The following is a 23,530-nucleotide window of genomic DNA, read 5'->3' as shown; positions in this document are numbered from 1 at the left end:
CCGGGCTCCGTCGGAGGCTCGTCGGGCGGTCGTCGGGTCGTCGAGGGCCGCGGGTGCGCCGGGCCAGCATGGTGGAGAAGCGCTGCCCGCGGCTGCAGCGCGAGAGCGTACCGCTGGTTCTCGGAGCTGCCGTCCCCGCAGCGGGTGGAGTTCCTGTGCGGCCTGCTGGACCTGTGCATCCCGCTGGAGCTGCGCTTCCTGGGCGCCTGCCTGGAGGACCTGGCCCGCAAGGACTACCACTCGCTGCGCGACTCGGAGATCAAGGCCAACAACGCGGCCGACCTGGGCGGCCTGACCAACCTGACGGACGAGGTGGTGCGCAGCAAGCTGCTGGTCTCGCTGGCCCTGCTGGGCTCGTCGCACCGCGAGGCGGCCGGGGTGCTCTTCCGCACCCTCACGCACCTCGACTCGGTCATCCACAACTACGGGCTGCAGCTCAACGAGGGCCGCACCGGCGATGAGTTCCTGCTGCTCTTCACCATGGCCTCCAACCACCCGGCCTTCAGCTTCCACCAGAAGCAGGTGCTCAGGCAGGAGCTCACCAAGATCCAGAGCCTCCTGGCCTGCACCGCCAAGGGGCCCCCCGCCGCTGCCCCGCCACAGCCGCAGCGGCCGCCACCACCTGTCCCGGGTGCCACAAGGTGGGTCCTGGGGCTGGGAGGTGGAGGCCAAGCGGTTTGCAATGGCTGGAGGGGATGGAAGGGAAGCAGACTTGGTTTATGGTGGCTGGAAGGGGATGGAGAGAAGATGGACCATGGTTTATGGTGGCTAGAGGGGATGGAGAGGAAGCAAACCATGGTTTATGGTGGCTGCAGGTGATGGAGAGAAGATGGACCATGGTTTATGGTGACTAGAGGGGATGGAGAGGAAGCAAACCATGGTTTATGGTGGCTGGAAGGGGATGGAGAGAAGATGGACCATAGTTTATGGTGGCTAGAGGGGATGGAGAGGAAGCAAACCATGGTTTATGGTGGCTGGAGGGGATGGAGAGAAGATGGACCATGGTTTATGGTGACTAGAGGGGATGGAGAGGAAGCAAACCATGGTTTATGGTGGCTGCAGGTGATGGAGAGAAGATGTACCATGGTTTATGGTGACTAGAGGGGATGGAGAGGAAGCAAACCATGGTTTATGGTGGCTGCAGGTGATGGAGAGAAGATGAACCATGGTTTACAATAGGTGGAGCTGATGCTTTATGGTGGCTAGAGGGCAAACCATGGTTTACAGTGGCTGGAGGGGATGGAAAAGAAAGATAGCAATAGCAGTTAGACTTATATACCGCTTCATAGGGCTTTCAGCCCTCTCTAAGCGGTTTACAGAGTCAGCATATCGCCCCCAACAAGAATCCGGGTCCTCATTTTACCCACCTCGGAAGGATGGAAGGCTGAGTCAACCCTGAGCCGGTGAGATTTGAACAGCCGAACTGCAGAACTGCAATCAGCTGAAGTAGCCTGAAGATCCCCAGTGTGTCCTGGGCTCTACACCCTGTCCCCTCTTCTGTGTCTGCAACTGTCTCTTGGCCACCCCTGTGCCTCTTCCCACTGCCTTTCCCCTTAGAAAATGGCATCTTTCAGACAAGAGTTGCATCCCCAATCTTTGGAAGAGGATACTGGTGTGGCTAAGCTGTGCAGCTGTCCAGCCTTTTGGGTTCAGGGATTGTAATATAATGTTGGCCCCAGGAGCTGATTTGGGGCTTTTTTTCCCGGCTGAAAAAGCAGCCTGGTCTTGTGAAATAGAGTTAGTAACCAGGAATCGAGACTGGACAGATGTTTTGGCCATCATCAGTGAGAATTGTTTAAAACTATTTCACAACTTTGATAGTTCATTGGAAGTATGCAACGTGGACCTACGAAAGTTAATTTCCTTCAATAGTGTGTGTATTTCAAACGTCCTCGATGTAAAACTTTCAGTAAGTCTTTTTATATGTTTTTGGCGCACCTCATAATTAGCTTTTGGTGCTACAAAATAAGCAGAGATGAATGCTTTTAAATTTGCTGATGCAGAGATACAATTCAAGAAGGAAGGAAGTTGTACAGTTGTTTAATTCCTCAGAAGTGGCTTGAGGCAAGCATGTTGCTCTTGTCGTTTGTGGTCTCAGTCCTCTAAATGTTCTTCAGACTATACTGCATTTGGACTACACAAATTTGAACATAATCTTCACAGTCTTGCTTCGATACATATGTGGATCCCCCGCTGGCTGTTCAAATTGAGGATATAGGGAAAACAGAGTTGGGACCTTGATGGTCCTCTGGTCCAACCCCCTGCTCAGGCAGGAAACCCTCTACCATTTCAGACAAGTGCGTGCCCAATCTCTTCTTTAAAACCTCCAGTGTTGGAATAAAGAACAGTGCAACTAGATCATGATTAAATTGGGGTACACTGATCTAGTAAGATCTATGGTACTGTTAATACATTCTATGTTATGTATTTCATCAAACAGAACTCAGTGTGAGGACATTTTTGTTACCATCCTGTGTGCTAAAGTATAAACTCCAATACTTAAACTGTCAAAAGTTAATACCCTGGGCATTTTTCATTTCTCAAACAAAAACACAGAATTAAATATCAATTTACATAAGCAACTGAATCGGCCAACAATGCCTCAGATGCTGGTAGATATAAAGACTTGATTGAATACTTGTTTAATACCATTTGTAAGCATATGAATCTTCATGTGTTTCTATAACAATCTGTCTATGGGGATCAAAAAAGTAAGTCTAATTCATACTTCACGCTTTGCCAAATTCAAGTATTTTGAATGAGAGCTGGGGCTTGCATGAGTAGCCAGAAAATACACTGAGATGAACTGTGGCTTTTAAAGGGGAATCCCAAAGTGGTGTGTAATATTTTGAACAAAGAGTACCCTGTAGGTATTATGTAAAACAAATTCTAATGTCTTCACACACCAGTTAACTCTTGACTGAATAAATGCATTCAGTGGGACTTTGTGCTACAATTCTTTTTAGATTAGTATTCATTTCTGGTTTTAAAGATCTTTATGAGAGTCCTCCTGATCATAATAAACTTAAAGGATGGCATTAATTTTCCAAGTTGCACTAACTTAATTAAACAGAGAGAGAAAGAGATCACCTACATGTTCAGTGTTTTTTATGGAACAGATTTAAAGTTTGTCCATATACTCATTGTCAAGAGCTGAATGTAACAGTTTGGGAAAATATCTTTCCTGATAACTTTGACAAGTAAAAGTCTGCAATGTTTACAAAAAAAAAAAAAAAAAATCGCATTTTAGGACTTGAGGAAAAATGGGCTCATTCAAAGAAAAGGTTGCATGCGGAACATGCTTAATTTGGTATTAATGAACCCTAAACCTGAAAGTCTCAAAAGGAAAAAAAGGTGAATAAAAACAAGTTTGGGATGTTAGGCAAAAGCAGGCTGAGTTGACACATTTGATAAGTGTTCTTCGTCACTAATCCTTCATAGGTTTTTCTCCTTTTTTTCACCTCTAGCTTCCTAGGTTTTGTAGAGTGTTAGTTATATCATGGCTAGCTGATACAATGTTGAATTACACACATCTTAAAAGTTGCCAAGTTTGGGAAACACTGCTGTAACTGATCTGATTAGTTTGTAAAAGCAGAGTCTTAAGTAGGTTTGCTTACTATTCCACAGAGAGGCATTAGTGCTATATGGAGTTGAAATAAAATGATTGCGGGGATTATGAATAGTCCTTGACATGATACATTTTTGTGCCTAGCACAATAATCCTTACTGCAGATAACCTTGTAGCCTAAATTACATTGACAGCAAATCTCATACTTGCCTCTTTTTATTCAATGTTGAAGAACATTTGGAGTTCTTGCTATCTACCAGATTATAAATTCCAATTTCTGCATGGTTGATGGACACGTACATCATTTGGAATAAAGTTTGTTTTCACTTTCACTTAACTAAGTTATTGTATATTTGGTAAAAAGATAAAAAGGCTTCAATGTTTTTTTTAAAAGTCTGTTTAGAGTAGCAATAGGGTCAGGTATGTATTGGAAATAAATGGTTTGCCCTGGGCATTAAAAGTGTAGTAATAGTGAATGGCCAGATGCAGCTCTGTGCATTGCCCCTGGGCTGAGGAATGGGAGAAAATGATGGGCTTGGTACTGTATGGAAGGCATTTGATCTTGGCCAGGAGAAGTAAGAGAAGCAAGAAGGCTTAGATGATGAACAGCAACCTGAAGCCAATTTTCAAACATAGGTTAGGTCACCTAGCATCCTACCTTGGGCAGGCTGGCTCGGTTACAGAGGAAGTGGCATGTAGGGGACCTCTTTTGCCAGTGGTCTGCTTTTTTTATAAAAAAACAACCCACCTACCTGTAGTAAAAAGGATTTAGAGTATACTGAGTTAAAAGAAACGTGTCCTGCTATAAAGCACACTTTCGTTGCATTTCCTGCTGAGAAAATTCACACAATGTATCTGAGGCTATTGACTCAGCAGAAGCGGTTCTTAGATAGCTAGTAGTAGAACAATAGTTGGTATCTTAAGTGCAGCACTTGGAAGTACTTGGTGCTTTTTGGTCTATGTATTTGCTAGTCAGTCGCCGGAATTACTTGATTAGTGAAGTCTGTGAGACTAAGGCAGATTTAAGCCTTTTCAAACAAAATGAAATGTGACGACCTCAGGAGTTTGTCTGAGACACACAGCAGGTAGTTTTGCTTTGAGAATTACTTTTAATAGAACGCAAATTAACACAGGTATAACAAAATATGACCATTGATGTTTTGTAATGAGATTTGGGGGGCCTGAAGATGCTTTCTAAAAGATAGCAAGTTGAAAATAAGGTTGTTTTAGAAATAACTGGACTTTAAGAATATTTTTAACTCACGTAAGCCAATTGACAGGTTTGTTTTTTGTACTTTTTCTCTTACCTAGGTCACTCCGAGATCTGAGACCCCCATAAACCACGTGGTGGGTAACAGTTTAGAGAACGCACTCCACACATCAGCACATTCCATTGAGGAGTCATTGCCTAAGAGGCCTTCAGGGAAGCACTCCAAAGGTACATCCCAAGGTTTTGCCGAATATTCCTATTTGTGTGTGTGTGTGTGTGTGTGAGAGAGAGAGAGAGAGAGAGAGAGAGAGAGAGAGAGAGACAGAGAGAGAACATTCTCTGTCAGTTATGGTAGTCTTTGAGCGGGAAGTTTCTGTTTAATGGATGGGAGTGATTTATTACATACGAGTTTCATTCATTTCCCCATTTGCCTTCAGAAGATCATTCTCGTGGCCATGTAAAAATCTCTTCTTCTTCAAGTAGCATGACTGCCAAGCTCTGCTACCTGCTGTAGTTACACCACACCACGAGAAAGGACAACGGATAGACTTGTCCCTGTAACTCATGCAGTGCAGAGCCCTGTTGCGTTGAATTTTCAGTGCTTAAATGAAATTTCTCTCCTCCACTGTAATTCTTTTGTTACAATATTGATTCATCTTCAGGATTGGACTGTCCTATTGTGTGGAGATCTGACATTTCATTAAGCAAGCCTTATTGCTTGCACTTTAAAAGGGCATTGAGAGGCGTTAGCATTCAGTCTGACACGGCAGTACAAATGCTCTTTAAGGCTACACCTCAGAATATTTTGGAACCTCTAGATAAGAATGTTTCATATATGCAATTTAATTCAGATAAAAGGATTCATATAGCTGGTAAAACAGTCATTCATAATAGAAAACCGTGCTTGGTTTTACTTAAAAACAGACAATGTAGTATACTCTTTTTTTCCTGCTAGTTAGATATATGGATAAAGGCTTCCTAAATCACATTTTGAAACAAATAATCTGACAGTTTATTACTTATGACCAGGAAGTTTACTGTGTGCTGATGTTCTGAGATTTATCTGGAACACTAAATTAACATCCAAAAATATTGGAAACTATTCAGACATATTGATCATGTGCAAAACACAAAAAAAAACCAATTTTGCTTAAACAATCTAAAGAATCTTCAGTGTTAATAGTTTACTTAAATCGTGCTTCTGGGATGAAATCTAATTCAATATTTGATAAAGTATGGACATTTCAACTCTTATATTATTTTGTTTCCCTGAAAACAATGCCGCTTAAATGAAAAGATCACAATTATTTATTCTTAGCTCTTGTACAAACAATTATATTCTCTGTGCAGCATGCCTTTTTAGAACTTTACCAGATGTCTTGACCACAGCATATTTTCCAAAAGCATAGTGTGGGATAAAATACATTAAACCAGATGTTGAAATGAACTCTGCACTCTATAAGCTCTTACAATATTTTAATGAAATGGCAAATCCATATGGAAGTATCCTTATGACTATCTCATTGTGTAAAGCTCAAATGACATTTCCAAGGTGTAGCTACGTATGTTCTTATGAATTAATTGCAGGCCTTCCAGAATCACAGTGATAAAGAAACCTGAGGTTTTATTTACGGCAGCATATACGATTTTCTGTCCTTTAAAATATTCACCAGTGCCAATGCTATGTAGAGAAGAAGCCTCATCTACATTTTCCCATTAGCATTTATTCCAAAATATTGAAAGCAAAACTTACTGGATTTCGTAAGAATAACAAACAAGCAGTAATTACAAAATTGATACAGATTAGAATTGCTCATTTATGGTGGGAGAAGGACATCTGTTTCTGCTTTGGAAGTATTGAGATGATTTTATGGATTATGTCCATATTCTAATAAAGATGCAGGTAGTCTTTGACTTATGACCACATTTGGGCCCCACATTTTGGTTGCTAAGTGAGACAGTTGTTAAGGGAATTTTGCCCCATTTTATGACATTTCTTGTCACAGTTGTTAATCAGTTGAATCCCTGCAGTTAAGTTGGTAACACGGTTGTTGTCAGAAGGTCATAAAAGTGGATCACATGATTGCACTTTTAAAATGTGAACACGAGTGTTGTTTGTCAGGTAATTCTATTTTTAATAAGATTGGCCTTCATTATAACTCACTGACTCTACAGTAGGAAACACCCTGTAACATTGACAGTTAATATCTTTTAGATTAAGCTATCAACATATTCCTGCAGCTTCTCTCCTCAGAGCAGGCCTTTTGGAGTGAAAGTCATTAGTTGAAGAAGGCAGTAAAGGGACTTGCTTAGCTGAATTGGAAATAAGCAACAGCTGTAATCCTGTATCTCCCAACCGGAAAATATTCTGATTTTGCAACTATACCCTGAAACAGCGTTTTGTTTTTTTTTCCTAAAGAAAAAAGAAAAGCAAGGGGGGAAAAAACAGCTGTTTTTCTGTACAACCACTTGTGTTACACCTCTTAGGAAAGACCATTGATTTATTGCATTACCTCACTGCATTGAGCATATCCATTTCATTAGTGTATCATGCTTGTGCTATTTTTAACAATAAGTTGAAGGGACAGTGCTGATGAAATTACATTATTTGATTCCCAGCTGAAAGAAAAGCGGTATGGTCACAAAGACTGCTTGCAAAAAGCCCCCCGCGACTCGGTTGAACTACTTACGATTTTCAGGTTGTGATTGGATAAGGCTACCGATTAAATACTTCCTTCTTGCAAGTCGTTTAGTAGGAATAGTTACGTTATATTTTGATGAGGGCGAGTTCCACAAAATACGCATAATCTGTGGAAGGATATCACCAGACCAAGCTACTGTGTTCATTGTGCTTATGGCCACAACTGCTTTTTCGGGTGATTGGAGAAGGTGCTACCAGTGGAATCCAGCATTTGAAGTAAATGCTTGAACAGGGGATGTGAATTGCCTCGAGACATGGAAGCAGCCAGCTTTTAATCTGAAAGAGGTGGTGGCTGATTATTTCAGGCCGTTGCTTCCCCACAAACAGCAATATGGACTTTGTTGTTGACCTGACCCCTAAGGATATTGTTGGTTTAGTACTACTTATGAAAGCTCTTTTGAGTATAAATCCCCCCCCTTCCTCTAATGCATACGATTGGTGGTTTGGGGAGAGGGGGGTTGTTGCTGTTAAGATTGGAATTAATGTGTACAGTGTAGAATTGGCTAAAAGAGGAAGAATATTTAGGGAGGGGAAAAAGCTGTTTTCAGCAGTAGGTTAAATACTTAGCAGAGGTGGTTTAGGAGTTGAAATCCTTCCTAAGGAAATCCATGTTCATTTGAAGTGCATGAAATCCCTGTCTTTTCACGGTTCTAATATTGTGGCACCTACACCTTTTGTCTCCGGATTTTGAAAAGATTACCCCTGGAGGCACTGTCCTTGTTTCTGCATAATATTGTGCTGGCCTGTCATCCGATCTGCCGCATCTTCTTCGAGGCTTACCTGTCAATCTTCATTGACCGTCACAGACCAAAGTAACAATGCAGTAATGCCAAAATAAAGAGTTCGCATGCAATTATGCAATCGTGCGCTGTTCAGAGACAGAGGTTTGATGCCCGGGTGAAATAAGAGATGATGACAGGTGACGAAGGTGCTAAGTAGGCAGTCCTAAGCCCTCCCTAGATCCTAAGGAAGTTGCTCTGGACTGCTGTGTTATTCTGCAAGCTCTCCCGACGTTGTCAGGAATCATAGGGCTCCAAACCAAGCTTGGGCAACGTTGGCCTGCTAGTACAGAGACAGGGGAGGCAAGTCTTGCACCTCTTGGAGGGAGCTCAGGGCCTACGCGGCTCCTTCCTCCTCTGCTTCAGCAGACGGAGGAGTTCAGTTGCTTCCGAAAGTGGTACAGGTGCAAGCTGCCCACTCCCACCCTCCTCCAAAGTGGGTAAAAACATTCATCTCTGCAAAATTCACAGGAAGCTTTCATTGGCGCTTACTGGGGTCGAGTGTTCTGTAATGGGTGACTCAGTGCTTCAAGTCGGGGCAACTAATTTGCAGAAGGTTGTCCAGTCACTTGCTCCTAACAGCTATTACAATTGTTGCCAAGCTTGGGGGAGGGCTGTTGCTTTCTTTGTGTGTGTGTGTGTGTGTGTTTCTGCAATTATACTACAGTACTGATATCATCTGGGACAGGGGTACCAACTTGTGGATTTCAATCCTCAAAATTGGCTGGTGAAATCTGGAAGTTAAAGTCTGCAGATCTTAAAATTGCCAAAGTTGGATACCTCTGCCCTAGGGCCTTTCTAATCTGTGGGTCTTCACTGTGAAACCAATACATACAGCAAATGACTGCCTAAGTGTGACCCCATAGATTGGAATTCTATTGTGGTGAAGATACCGTCACTAGCTCAGATTAACTTGATAAGATATGTCAAGCATTATTACAGAAATTCAAGTATATTGGGATCAAACCGTCCTAAGAACATTATTTGATTGACTGATCGATTTTTAAAAAGAGACAGAACAGAACCTATTATTGTTTTTGTAGTTGATGTAAAGGGTGGGAACTTGCAGGTGATATCCTATTGTAGACCTAGTTTACAATGATGTGAATATAGACTCTTTTTTCCCTTGAAGATTGAAAGACATACGCTACTTAGTTCTAATCTAGGCCAGTAGAATATTTTTTGTTGAAAAAATATATGTGGTTTTTGATAAGTCTACATACATAAACTAGTATATACAACCCAGTTATCTGGAGAACATTTTTAAGAATGTCATTTAACTGAGAGCATAATAAATTGAAGTCCGGCTATTTGTGCAAAAATAATGTTCATCTGAGTTTTAGTTTCCTGTCCCAGAGATTACTCATGTTTTTAAAATAGCAGTTATATGCTTTTCTCATAATTCCCAATATGCTTAATGGGCATTGTGGTTATCTTAAGATGCTGACTTCACTATTTGTCTAGTCACTGAACTCGTATTTTGTTTTGATTTTAACTTTCTTTAATATTGAAAGGAACCAAATATAATAAAAGAAGCCCAAGATCTTTTAATCTTGAACCTGCTTTTGGAAATACATGAAAAAGTTATTCACAGTCTGAAAACAAAAAGGAATGAAGTTGTGGAATCAGACAGGAAATTAAGTCTATTAGTACTGTAAATTGGAACCGAATGTTCCATATGTTGTCCACATGAATGGAGTTTAGTGGGTTTCTAGTGTGTGTTTCATGAATCTATGGTTGCATTTGTGGCAGAAAGGTAATAACTAGATACATTAGCGTTGCCATCCTTGTGTAGGTCTCTCTGGCAGTTGTCTCATATGTAGCATCTTCCTGGTGTAAGAACAGAGAAAAAGAAGTAAGAAATGGCAACTGTGACGAGTTTCCGTTGCTACAATATTTTATTAAAAATTCATTCTGGCAGATCAGAGCTGGACAAAATATTGCCCTTTACTGTGGCCATTTTACAAAGCTGCTAAATTTCTGTTTCTCACATTTTATGGTGGAGCCCTTATAAAAACTAGGTATAAAACAAGTTGAAATATTAGAGAATACTATCCAATTTTCCTGCTATAATCCATAAATGTTGCTGTATAATGGATAGCTATTTACTTTTATAATCTAGTTTATGAGAAGTCTAAAAGTGTTATCTCGTTGCCTGTTCACTAGTTGGCTAGTAACAATTCTGAGCTACTGAACATTCAAAATTGCCCTTTCATATATATCCATGTAAAACTGTCTTTCTGTTCTCTTGTGTTGAAGTGTTAATGAAACCATGTGACACTTTTAGGGGTAGCTAGTGCAAAGTTAGTAATATGGATACGCTTCTCTTTCTCTCAATCAAGCAGCTATTTGATATCAATAAAACAATTATTCTATATTCTTTAAAAACTAATCAGTTCTTTCTTGGTATTATTAGGGTGCCTATGATGTGGTTATCAAAATAATTGATATACAGCACTTGCTTACTGAGGGCATGATCTGTTTGCCTATTAGTTCATTTCTCATAAAGGTTCAAGTGGAAACTACCTCCTATGAATTAAAAGATGAAAAATAACATTAAGAACATTTAATTATGACACAAATGTAAGCATTAATCCAGTTGATGCTTCAACTGGATTCAGTTCATATGACTTTTCTGTAGAAAGATAGAATAAATAGGAACTTTAAAAGCCTTAAAACTGTTAATTTACCACATAGGGAGAAAATGTGTTTTGAGCCAAGTGAGAAAGAACATAATGGGAATGTTAGTTAGGAAAAGTGCTTTTAAACAATTTTAGCTTTTCCAAGCAAGATTAATATTCAGTATACACACATGGGTATTTTTAAACTTGTTCTTTGTAGCTGCTGGCATGTTATTCAGCAAACGTTAAAAAATCTTGCTCCAGGGGATAATCAACTCTTGTTTCAAAGATGAGCATTTTATACACATTAAAAACCTTTAAGGCACTGACTGTGGCATGTGCGTGTTGCCTGCCTTAAAAAATATTAGCCCATCAGATCTGGCAAAAGAGGCATGCGGTGGGTCCCATCTGTTAAGGAATTAGGTTGGCATGCCCAAGGAGGTCTGCCATGGCGCCTGCCTTATGGAACATTCTCCACCCCACCCCACCAAGTGAGGTCAGTTCTACCTCTTGTTCTCCTGAAGCCCCTCCAAGACCGGCTGGGGACCTGAGGGATCTCGAGGTGGCTCCCTCGCTGATCCGGTCTGCTGGTTGGGTCTTCTTTCACAAAGCAGCAGAAGAGGAGAGCAAACGGATTGTTTCGTGTTTTGTAAGGTCTAAGGAGCCACCTTGGTTTTTGAAGCTAGAACTCGCCATTCAAATTCAAACACTTGGTGAACCTATCCCGAAAGTGGTTTTTCCCCAAAAGGTACCTGCACTGTCTAGATTTTGTTTTCTTTGGAAAACATTTTGCTTCTCATCCAAGCAGCTTTTTTTTTTTCCAAAGGAAAAAACCAAGACGGTCTAGTTGTCTTTTGGAAAAAATACCTTTGGGACGACTGTAACCTGGACAATTGATAATCTCCATAGACCCCTCGGTAAACCTGGTTCCATGACTTTGGGTTGCTTGTACTTATTCACATGTTGCATTAACAAAAAGGATCCAGGCATCATGGATGGAATTTGCCATCCAGATGTGGGCCAGTAGGAGTGATCACGGATGCCTGCAGCCCTCTCTGCTTTTCAAGCAAAGAAAACAGGCCTGCAGCCCTTCCGTATGTAACACGTATTTCTTTTTTTAACAGTAAGCGTCGAAAAGGTGGAATTAAAGGGATTGTCACACAAGAAGAATGATAGGATTGTTGAATATTCTTTGGGTGAGTATCAACGATTACAAAGAAATACAAATGAGATGAAGGAAACCAGATGTGGAGCATTCAGCATGCTTTCTTTAAAATAACAGTTTGCCTCTCAAAACATATTATATTCAATTTTACATTACCTCTGATTCCAAAATTATGTGTCTCGGACATTTACCACTTCATGTTGTAGGAAATAGCCTGCTTATATTTTTGTCGAGGTGGCGCAGTGGTTAGGGTGCAGAACTGCAGGCCACTTCAGCTGACTGTTATCTGCAGTTCAGCGGTTCTAATCTCACCGGCTCAAAGTCGACTCAGCCTTCCATCCTTCCGAGGTGGGTGAAATGAGGACCCAGACTGTGGGGGCGATATATGCTGACTCTGTAAACCGCTTAGAGAGGGCTGAAAGCCCTATGAAGCGGTATATAAGTCTAACTGCTATTGCTATTTTAATGAAAGGACTTTAATTATTCATTTTCATTTAAGATGTGCTAAAAGAATGTCAATCATTTGCTCATAGCCCAGTCTAATTGCGTACATACAAGGAAAAACGTAATGTGCAGCCCTCACGCCATAACAAGCGATTCTAAAGAAACCACGATAAGCAGCGATACAGTAATTGTGCCCTCCTATTAAATAATAACTCATTAAAGTTGTTGGGTATCTGTCCCCGTGCCTTGAGGTTAATCATACAAAATGCAGCGAGAAAAATATCGGAAGATTTTTGAATACCTAAAACTATAAATAATACAGTATGATAACTGAGCTCTATTCACAGGATAGGGAAAGTCCCGTAATTCCCGTGATTTTGTTTTGATATATTTAGACTACACATTCCATCCCCTGAGAGCCTAGCCTGAGGGGCAAGACAGGCACCAACTGGTCTCTCTCTAGTCTGAGAGCTTAAAAGAGGGAAAGGTGTGCGCTCTGAGCTTTAATTCAATCTGCAGAAACAGATTTCCGAGGAAAAGGGACTCCTGAACTTCTGTGCAGAACTACCTTGCTTCACAGGGACACATAAATAACAGGAATATTATGAAAGCTAACAGAAAGTGGGGGGTGGGGGTGGATTTTGAGGGCACTTTTTTTCTTGTAAATATCTGGAAAAGCAAGCAAAAAGCCACGTAAATGGAACCACAGTTAAACGCATCCAAAAGTGCTATTGTTTCCCCTGCATGCTGTGTGTGTGTGTGTGTGTGTGTGTGTGTGTGTGTGTGTGTGTGTGTGTGAGAGAGAGAGAGAGAGAGAGAGAGAGAGAGAGAGAGAGAGAGAGAGGAGAGAGAGAGAGCGCGCGCCAGGGGAAGCAAAAGAAATCAACAAAACCCCAGGAAGAATCGACGCTGCCTGCCCATTTTTGTTTCTCAGTTTAAGTTAAGCAAAGGCTGGAAAAAGGAAATTCCTGAATTACGTAATGTATTTGAAACTCTTTCCTCCCATCAGTGCTTTTGGCAGTATCCTCAGGGCTGGAAAAATGCATGCATTTTGGTGGTTAATATAGTGTGGAAACATCCTGCTCATCTCACCCCTGGTTTTTAAAAAGGATAGTGGGAGCATTTCCCCACCTGTCCTCTAGATACGATACGTGCAAAACTCACACTGGGTTCGCCTCTGTCTTGTATTGTAAGTCATCACTTAGCTTCTGTGGACTTCCAAGAGGGGCTCTCAGACAGCTGGTTGAACTTGCAGGAAGAAAAAGATACAGATTTAGGGGGTTTGGCACATCCTTTACAAATACGCATACGCACACGCAGCTCATCTCTTGATAGGAGTCTGGAATACACCAGATGCCCATGTGCGAGCTTTGAAAAGGGTTAGGGTTAGGGCAATACAAGTAGTCTTCAACAATCACAATTGGGACCAAAATTTCCGTTGCTAAGCAGTTATTTTAAGTGTTAAATGCCTGATTTTATGACCTTTTTTTGCCATGGTTGATAAGCAAATCACTGCGGTTGTTAAGTGAATCACACCCATTAAGCGTACTGGTTTCCCCTGTTGACTTTGCTACCAAAATGTCCTGTCCACCATGACGAGATCAAATATGCTTCTAAAGTACATTTTGTTAATTAAAGAACAGTTTTGTAGTTCTGATCTTGGATCAGGGGTAGTAAATATATACAAGAGAGCAACAAAGGGATGTTGCCCACCGTCTTCTGATTACAGTACTATAAAAATCAATGAAGAGAAAACAAGGATTGGTGTAGAATATCCCACTATGCTAATTTTACACGGCACACGTGAGAGGCCCGGCCATTGCCATGTTTTTAAAATGAGCATTAACAATGCCGATTAACAAACCCAAGCCAATTTTTTTGCTTCATGCGGTGGTGGGATAAAAGCATCATGCCAGTGGGATTAAGTTTAAGTCCACTTTGGGGAAAACATTGTAACCTTCAGAAACGCAGTGAGAATTTTGCCCCGCTGTATAAGGGTTCAGCCCAGCCCCGTCCGTGACTGACCATCCATTCTAAAGTTGCTTGATGAAGGTGAGCAAAGGGTCCTTTTTCGTTTCCTTAGGTCTTATGGTCTGATTCTTCAGTGACAGTGGTAAAAAGTCTTCTGCCGAAGTGACTGATTTCATTTCAAAGGTAAAAAATGATTTTGTGCAATTGGTGTTTTTAAGGTACATTGTATCTGCACAGCTTTTTTTTTATTTAAAAAAAATAGAATAAATTTCTTTTTGCATGCCGTATGTCAGTTTCATATTGAATATTTTAAGTAATCCATGTGCTGCTCGATTCTGACAAGCAGTGCGGTACAGTACCAATAATAAAAAACCCAACGTTTTCTTTCTTAGTTAGGTCAGTTGTGTCCAGAAGAAAATTTGGAGAAATTCATTCCTTTTCTAGCTGGTCCAGAATCATTTTACTTAGAAAGAAGCCATATGGACTTGGAATCAGACCTTAGGTATACTTTGAACTTGTTTCTGAAATTTGTCTGGGTGCGGGTGTGTGTGACTTTCAGTTATTATTTTATTGTTCAGTTAATAAATTTAACTATTTCAGTAAGTAATAATAACTCTGGTTTAATTGTTGTTTCATCACTCACTTCGGTTGCAGTTACTTAGTAATAGTTTCTTAGCACAAATTATGAAACCCTGCTTAGATTCTCGTATGGCTCCTCTACCTTCAGGTTCTCACACCCTGCTTTCATTAACAATGCCCAGTTCTGTAATTCTGTGCCAGAGTCCTCACACAATTCTACTCTGTAGGAATTCATGCAGTCCCTTTAGGGGGGAGGGAGGGGGGGGGCTGTTGGTTCCTTGGAAGTGCATAATTTCAGACCCAGGTCTATCTTCCTAATTAGCGCTGTGCAGGATCGGGTTTAATAGGTCTTCCCTTTGAGGTCCTACCATTGTTTTAATTCCAATGCTTTGGGAAAGCGACAAAAATACATGCACTCGAGAGTTACTTGAGAAGTTTCCCAGATAAAGCAAGCTTTGAAAAGGGAATAAAAGTAAGAAAAACAGCTTGGAGGGACAACCTCAGATGGGAAGAGCGAAAAAAGGAACAAAAAAAAAAGAGAGGGTTATTTCAGGAAACAAGAAGGCTTTGAGATGATTGAAGCTGATAAGAGCCGGACAAGTGAGAATCACAGGACGGATCACTCTGAAGCGTTTTATTTATTTAATTAACCTACTGTACATGTAGCGGAGTTTGAGAAGCTTGTACTAGATTTGGGAGCGGACAGGAAGCTGTTGCAAAGACCTTAAAAAGAGGTATTGCGTGGGTAGAGTAATGAGGAAAATGAATAACTTGGGCAGAAAAAATAAATCTTGAGGGCCAGTTGCATTGGGTAAGCCAAATCTGCTTTAAAAATAATAGTGGTAGCGCATCAGCGGAAAGCCAGTCTCGAAACAATTGAAACTCCTGTATAGCTGGCAGAAGCAATTAATTAAATTACAAGAGCAGTATTATTTGCTTACAGGAAATATAAATAGGCAAGAAGTTCTAGTCTGACCACTTATAAGTAGCCCTCAATTATGACCACAGGGTCATAGGAACCTCTGTCCCTAAGTGATTCTGTTAAGCGAATCACGGGTCGTTAAGAGATTCCAGCTTCATCTCTTGACACTGGGACAGTTCCAAGTGTGAGGAACGGTGCCTTTATAACGGTCACTGATCAAATGGTTCATAAGTCGAGGTCTGCCTCTAATTCTAAGTCAGCTGTCTTGGCAGATTTAACTCACAGATAAAGAGGATCGTGGCTGTTTCAGGAATCTGCCCCCAGTTGTCTCTTCAGTGACTTCAATACCTATATTTGCAATTTCCTAATGAGTTCTGTGCGGTGTGACTTCGTTTTTGACAACTTTCACAATCTTAGTTTTGTTTTGCCTGAAGTTGGGAAAATACATCCATCACAATAATTTTGCAGGTATTTGGCATCCTTACCGTCCCACATCTGGAAAAATGACCACGTCAAGAAATTTTTCAGCACTTCATGTCACTCCCCACAATATCTGAGTTCAAGTGAGTTTAAAGAGCAAAATGCCACCTCAACCCTCTCCTAAAATGGGTGTGTACGTATGTTTATGTATATGTAAAAAGACAGTCAAATAATAGCTCTCTAAATACTGTTATGTCCTTGTTTTTAGGTCCTGGCAATTCTTCCCTTTACAAAGTGGGTACGACGCTGGGTGCTTCTGGAAGGTGAGGTGAATTTAGGGAGCGGGTAGAATGCAGAAAAATTGAAATGTTCTTCCGCTTCCTGTGTAATTAGGGGAAACGGCTTTGGCTAATTTGGCTGAGTCCCCTTCGGGGAAAAGGGCGGCATATAAATGCAATAAATTCTAATTCCCCGACAGCCTTCTCGTTTTTATGAATTACATACTTTGTATTCATATGAGATCTTCTTACTGCTCACATTACATCGTCCCCTCGTTTGAGCAAGGCTCCCTCCCTGCCCTGCTGAGGTATTTTCCTTTTTGCTGGCTTTTAACACCCCCATAGTGAGCAGTGGGTTCGCTTAACAACCACAGCATTCACTTTATGGCCATTGCCAAAAGGTCATGTGTTCGGGTTTAGTCACGCGGCCTGCTTTACGACTGTCGCGACTCATGGTAGTAATTGCGGGGGCTCAATTGCGGTCATAACCCGAGGACTATCTGGGGTACCCATGACTTCCTAGGGAATGCTTCATTCCTATCCGGCTTTCCTCCTCTCTTACAGGCCCATCTGTGGGGTTGCAGGTGTCCAGGCCGCCCAGAACACTCTTCAGCATCACCTGCCTCATCCGTCCGCGGCAGCCGTTGCCCTCTCCCACTGCTCTCATTCAGGTGGGGCCGGGCCTACGTTAGCATGTAGCCGCAGCCAGAGAGAAAACCCTCCCCCTGTTTTAATGTCTCCAAGCCCACAAAACCCCCAGGCCCAGGAGCAAAACGGAATTTTAGATTGGCTGCGGAAACTGCGGTTGCACAAATACTATCCGGTTTTTAAACAGTTGACGATGGAGAAGGTATGATGCAGGCCTCACCAGAAGCATATAGTGCTTTTTTTTCCTGTTTCTATTTTTCCCCTCTCCCTTCCCCGTCCCTGCTCTTCCCTTCTCGATTCAGTTACACCATTCACAGGCTGTATTTCTAGCAAGAAGAAATTCTCAATAATCTGGGAAATTATTGGTAAAGCCAGCGTAGGCTTAACTTAGAGCAGTGTTTTTCAACCTTGGCAACTTGAAGATGTCTGGACTTCAACTCCCAGAATTCCCCAGCCAGCGAATGCTGGCTGGGGAATTCTGGGAGTTGAAGTCCAGACATCTTCAAGTTGCCAAGGTTGAAAAACACTGACTTAGAGGAATACTACTTTTAAAATGGCTTAGTAAGAACTAGTTAAAATGTAGTACTTCTTTGCAGAAGGATGTTGTAAAGCTATGACCATCTTATTCTGATTTAAAAATGATAGTGGGGAGCCCTCTGGTGGAGGCGAATTATGCCATTTAGACCCAGAGCAGCTCCAACGGGCATCTTCTAGTAATCTGAGTATTTTTGGTATGCCTTTAGCTATAAATTGAATTTAGTGCAAGGCTGAGTTTAATCTCTTTAATATTTTTCTCTTTTTTATTGGAATATATCCCAGTTCATTATGCCTGCCTTAGTATTCTCAATTCCAAAACCGCTTTTACGCTTAGAAAACGTGCTGATTATTTGTCTTTCTCCACAAGTTCTTGAGCCTCACCGAAGAAGATCTTAATAAGTTTGAAACACTCACCATGGGAGCGAAGAAGAAACTCAAGACGCAGCTGGAATTGGAAAAGTAAGTATCAGCCGCAGAAAGACAAGCAGTCCCCCCCACCCCCCAGGTGATTTGTAACTAATACTAAATGAATTTGTTTTTAAGACATCATTCCCAACAACTTAGGAATGTAGTGTACATTCTTAAAAAAGAACTGGGGCAGATTTGATCTTGGATTGTGTGTGTGTGTGTGTGTGTGTGTGTGTGCATGCCATTGTTCCGTGGCCAGTTCAGGTACTCCTTAACTTACAAAGGCAGTGCTGTCACGAACAACACAGTTGTAAAGCATTTGTCAATGGTTATGCTGGCCATCCGGTTGCCATTGTCCAGCGCGAGAGGACATCATGTGACCAGAACTTCCGACTTCTGCCAGCTTCTCCGTTGACTGAGTGGGAAGCCGGTGGGGAACCCTGAAAATCGGGGTCACATGACTGCAGTGTTTGCCCCTAATAGTGAGCCAGGCTCCGTGAACCTGAGTTGGAGTCATGTGACGGCGGGAATGAGATAATATCTGGAAGCATGAGGACCCGTCAGAAGTCCCTTTTGTGCGGGCTCACCGCAACTCTGAACTGCCCTCTGAAGGATCTGTACCTGTAACAGCTCTGGGTGATTTCATGCTCACAGAAAAAGCACCTGTTAATTGTGTTGGGAAAGGGGTTACCCATGGATACGCATCGAAAAAATTGCAGTCTGGCTAGGCGACAGGGCGATTGTATTCAAGTGTTTCTCAACCTTTTCTTAACGGCAGAGAAAAGTCAGAGAAAGCGGACCATGAACCCAGCCCCCTCCCCACCGGTTCAGTCTGGGGTGGCAGAGTTCCTCCCACCACCACATCAACCCCATACAGAGCTTGTGGGAACCATGCACAGGTAAAAAGGGTCCCCCGTGTCAGATGAGTGTGCTTTCCCATTAGTGCTGCTGCCTGGAGCCTTTCCTCCCTGCCTCTAAGGGAGGTGGGGAGCTTCCCTCAGAAAGCAGCTCGCTTAATCGCAGCCCTCCCCTCCTTGTTTCTGATGAGGGTTTCTGATCTCTCCCCCAAGAAACTGCACGTGGACGTGGATCAGGCGTCTCCACCACGCCCCCCGGGGAAGGCAGTTCCTCGGAGTCCTCAGCTCGTCCTCCAGCCCCATGGGCATGCAGCCCCGGGAAGAAAGCTCGGACAGCGCGAGGAGAACGAGAGGCGTAAGGGCTGCTTTTCATTCTGTGGCAGCCCCGGGCCTCCTGGGCCGGCGTGCTGCAGCTGATCCCGTTTGCCTTGCAGGTGTGGAGATCCACCCGGAGCCCTCGGAGAAGGAGAAGCCGGTCATGATCCTGAATCACTTCGGCTCCAGCTCGGCCCGGCCCACCGCTCAGGTTTTGCCCGTACAGAACGAGTCGGGCTCTAGTCCGGCGGCTCACCACTCCTGCCAGGGCAGATGACGGCCACTCCGATCCGAATATTAAACTCTATGCACAAACCCGAGCGCGGAAATGCGGACCTGAAGCTCCTTTCTTCGCCTATGCACTCGCTTTACCTTTGGAGGAGAGGACGAAGTTCCCCGGCGGGCCCGCTCAGAACAGCGTCAAGATGGAGAAGAGCTTTGGAAACACCCTGGCGGATCGGATCCCGGTGCCTCCACATCAGCCCCTGCAGGTGCTCTCGGCGGTCCCTGAAAACGGCCCCTCCACGCCTTCCATCCATTTCGGCCTCCGATCCAAATTGGTCCACGCGCCCGCCCTGGACCGAATGGCGAAACCACCCCAGCCCCCGGGTATCCTGGTGGAAACCAGCACCACGGCCACCGTCACCTCAAGCACGGTCCACATGGCACGCCCCCCATCAAGCTGCTGGTCTCCTCATCCGTGCCCACCGATGCCACCCTGGCGGGGCAGCCGTCCTGCTCCAACAGTATGCAATTCAGCGTCTCCCCAGCAATAATCAGCCCCGGACAGCTCTGTACACCGCCAACACCAAAGTGGCCTTTTCCGCCATGAGCGGCATGCCGGTGGCCCCCATGCCCAGTAGCACCTTCTGCGCAAACAGCAACCCCGCCGCGTCTTCCAGCAGCCACCTCGCCACCTCCTTCGCCAACATGGGCAGCCTGCCCAGCTGCCCCCCTCCCAGTTCCAGCCCCACGCTCTCCTCGGCCGCGGAGAACAGCTTCTACGGTGGGGGCGGCTCTGCGGGGAACATGCCCGTCCCCAACCAGAACAATCACCACCACCACCACCAGCATCAGCAGCCGCCTGGCTGCATGGTCTGCAGTTCCTGCGGCTGCAGCGGGAACTGCGGCTCCAGCGGCATGACTGTGAGCTAACGAACTACTTCCAGCATCCCTTTTCAGGGCCGTCCATGTTTACGTTCCCCTTCCTGCCCTTCAATCCTCTGTGCAGCAACGGCTACGTCAACCCCAGCAGTACAACAGCAGCTCGGCCTTCCCCATGGTCCACTCTCCGTACAGTGGCGGCCCCACACGGACTCCCTCATGAGCGGACAGTCGGCCTTTGCGGTGCCCCCCATGCAGAGCTTCATGGCCGGCACCGCAGGGGTGTACCAGGCCCAGGGGATGGTGAACAACAGCGGTGGCTCGGGGCACAGAGCCCGGGAACCTCTCCTGCTACAACTGTGGAGCCAGCGGCCACCGAGCTCAAGACTGCAAACAGCCACCGATGGATTTCAATCGACAAGGTGAGGAGGGACGTGGCTTGTCGGAGGTGGATGGATGGGGGTGCTCTTTCCCCCCCCCCCCCAAAAAAAAAGGCAGCCGGGGACTGTGGTCCTGGGCACCGGGAGGTACAAAAAACCCTGTTGAAAAACACAGTGGAATTTGCCGTTCCTTGCCAGATTTGATCCAGTCCCTGAATGTCCCTAGTAGAAGCATTGATGTGTGGTTGTGAAGGACACGGCCTGGGTGCCAGTCCCACATTCTCTGCCCTGTCTGCTCAGGAGGTTATCATGAGGACCAGTCCTCCTGAACTCAGAAGGAAGGCAGAATATTAAAAATACATCGTTTTTATTAGCATTCTGTAAAACAGGAGGAGGGCCTTCTTTGTTGCCGCTCCGGCCCTATGGAATGAGCTACCCCAGAGATCCGGACCCTGCCCACTCTCGTGGCCTTCCGAAAAGCTATCAAAACCTGGCTATTCCGGCAGGCCTGGGGCTGTTGACCTCTTGACCGAGGTCCAGCCCGATTAGACTGGGTGCACGATGTGTTTCTTAATCTGCTTTCTTTTATCTGTTTTTTAACCTTTTTCTTAAATTTATTTCTGTAAGCCACCGGAGTCCTTCGGGATTGGGCGGCCTATAAATTAATAAATAGAAATAGAAATAGCTGAAGGGTCTGGCTGAGAAGACGAGGGGGGAAGGCAGTCAGTGTAGCCCCCAAGATAACAAGAGCACTTAGACTTATATACCACTTCACGGTGCTTTATAGCCCACCTCAAGCGGTTGATAGAGTCACCCTATGGCTCCCCAAACAATCAGGGTCCTCATTTACCCCACTTCAGAAGGATGGAAGGCTGAGTCAACCTTGAGCCTGGTGAGAGTCATTCTCCTAAATTACAGTCAGCAGGAGCCTGCATCACACTGCAGCTCATAAGGATGTCTCGAAAACAAGATGAACAATTACAGGGAGTCCTTGACTTACAACCAATTAGCAATAGCAGTTAGACTTATATACCGCTTCATAGGGCTTTCAGCCCTCTCTAAGCGGTTTACAGAGTCCGCATATCGCCCCCAACAACAATCCGGGTCCTCATTTCACCCACCTCGGAAGGATGGAAGGCTGAGTCCACCCTGAGCCGGTGAGATTGAACAGCCGAACTGCAGATAGCAGTCAGCTGAAGTGGCCTTGCAGTACTGCACCCTAACCACTGCGCCACCTCGGCTCTTTAGTGGCTGTTTGAAGTGACTTGGGAACAGTCCTCACACGTACAATGCGCGTAGCACCCCCACCTTCCTGTGATCAAAATTGGGACGCTTGGCAATCAGCACGTATTTACGGTGGGGGTGGGGTGGAGCTTCCTGGGGTCATGTGATCCCCACTTGCAACTTCCCCAGCTGGCTTCCGCTAAGGAAAGTCAACTGTGGACGCCAAGATCCGCTTAATGACCGCAGGTCTCATTTGACAACTGCAGGGATTCGCTCAACTAAAGTTGTAAAATTGGCCATGACTCACTTAACAACTTCCTTGCTTGGCAGTGCAAGTTCTGTTCCCAATTGTGGTTGCGAGTCTGGGGCTGCCTGTATTGTGTCCCCAATACCCCGAAGAATCTGTGAATCTGAACTGGGATTCTTACCACCTGGATTGCAAAACTGTGCTAATTGAACCTTCCTTCTTTTTCCTTCAGGTACATTTCGGTTAAAATACGCTCCCCCGGCTGAGAGTTTAGAGTCCACGGACTAACTTCAGATGCAATATTTTGTGATGGCAAAATGGCCATGAAATAATTAGGGAACTTCAGATTGGGAGTCTATCTGTTGAGCTTATTAATGTTATTTTTTTAATCCAAAGGTGCTCTACTTCAACCCTAGAAGGAACTGAAACTTTAGGAGAGGGGGGGGGAGGGTGGGGGGTTCCAAGCCTCCCCTTTTTTTCCTGAATTGCCAAAACAGATTTTAACGTTGGATCTCCCCGAAGATAGGCGGGACTGGCCAAACTCTCTTTTCTTGTTGTATAGAAACTGCTGCACTTTTGCCGAAGAATGTTGCCATAATTTCACCTTCCATGCTGGAAAATTAAACTCCTGGGCAGCTACGTTATAACCTGGAGTTGGAGTGAGAGCTAAAAGGCCGGTGGTGCAACCGTTGCCATTTCGCCCGCTGGACGCTCCGGAAGCTAGTTAAAACGTATTATCTCCTCTTTAAATTTTCTTCCTCTCAAAATAAATCAGGCACTACACTCTGGGATTTTTAAAGGGTTGCACTACGGAAGAATGTATAATTCTGTTCTGACTATCTGCACTTCTAGCGAACTGAGGTCAGGGGAAGAGAGATTGGAAGCAGGCTACGTGGTCGTCTCATAAAGGAAAACAAAACAAACGTAACCCTCTTTTTCTCCCCAAAGAACAGAGGTGAACGCTTCATTCTGGAAACAGTTTTTATGTACCACGTTGGTCAGGAATTCCTCTTAATGTAGGACTAACCAGCAGTGGATTAAACTTAAGTCTCACAAGAGTCTAGTGCCAGAGACTCAGTGGTTTCTTTTTAAAAAAAAATTCTCTTCTACGATTTAAGGAAGTGTTAACAATTCAGCGGGTTTCTGCCGTAG

At 44.0% G+C, this 23,530-nt stretch overlaps 1 protein-coding gene across 1 annotated transcript; it reads left to right on the top strand.

Moving 5' to 3' along the window:
- Positions 1-11: 11 nt before the first annotated feature.
- On the top strand, positions 12-22,788 carry LOC116517956 (zinc finger CCHC domain-containing protein 14-like). The gene is given in 25 exon segments (XM_032231150.1): positions 12-106; positions 108-621; positions 624-641; positions 4,880-5,006; positions 12,004-12,075; positions 12,578-12,672; positions 14,572-14,602; positions 14,605-14,642; positions 14,852-14,961; positions 16,429-16,523; positions 16,649-16,703; positions 17,223-17,508; positions 18,211-18,302; positions 19,030-19,150; positions 19,322-19,463; positions 19,543-19,680; positions 19,683-19,796; positions 19,799-20,098; positions 20,101-20,199; positions 20,202-20,573; positions 20,576-20,668; positions 20,671-20,727; positions 20,730-20,862; positions 20,864-20,949; positions 22,611-22,788. Coding segments are annotated over 25 exon segments (3,282 nt in total). The 5' UTR covers positions 12-68; the 3' UTR covers positions 22,667-22,788.
- The last annotated feature ends 742 nt before the right edge of the window (positions 22,789-23,530 follow it).

The sequence above is a fragment of the Thamnophis elegans genome, chromosome 14, assembly GCF_009769535.1.
Source record: "Thamnophis elegans isolate rThaEle1 chromosome 14, rThaEle1.pri, whole genome shotgun sequence".
NCBI classification, from domain to species: Eukaryota; Metazoa; Chordata; class Lepidosauria; order Squamata; family Colubridae; genus Thamnophis; species Thamnophis elegans.
Note: the sequence above shows the minus strand (reverse complement) of the source record. Positions and strands in the feature narration are given on the sequence as shown.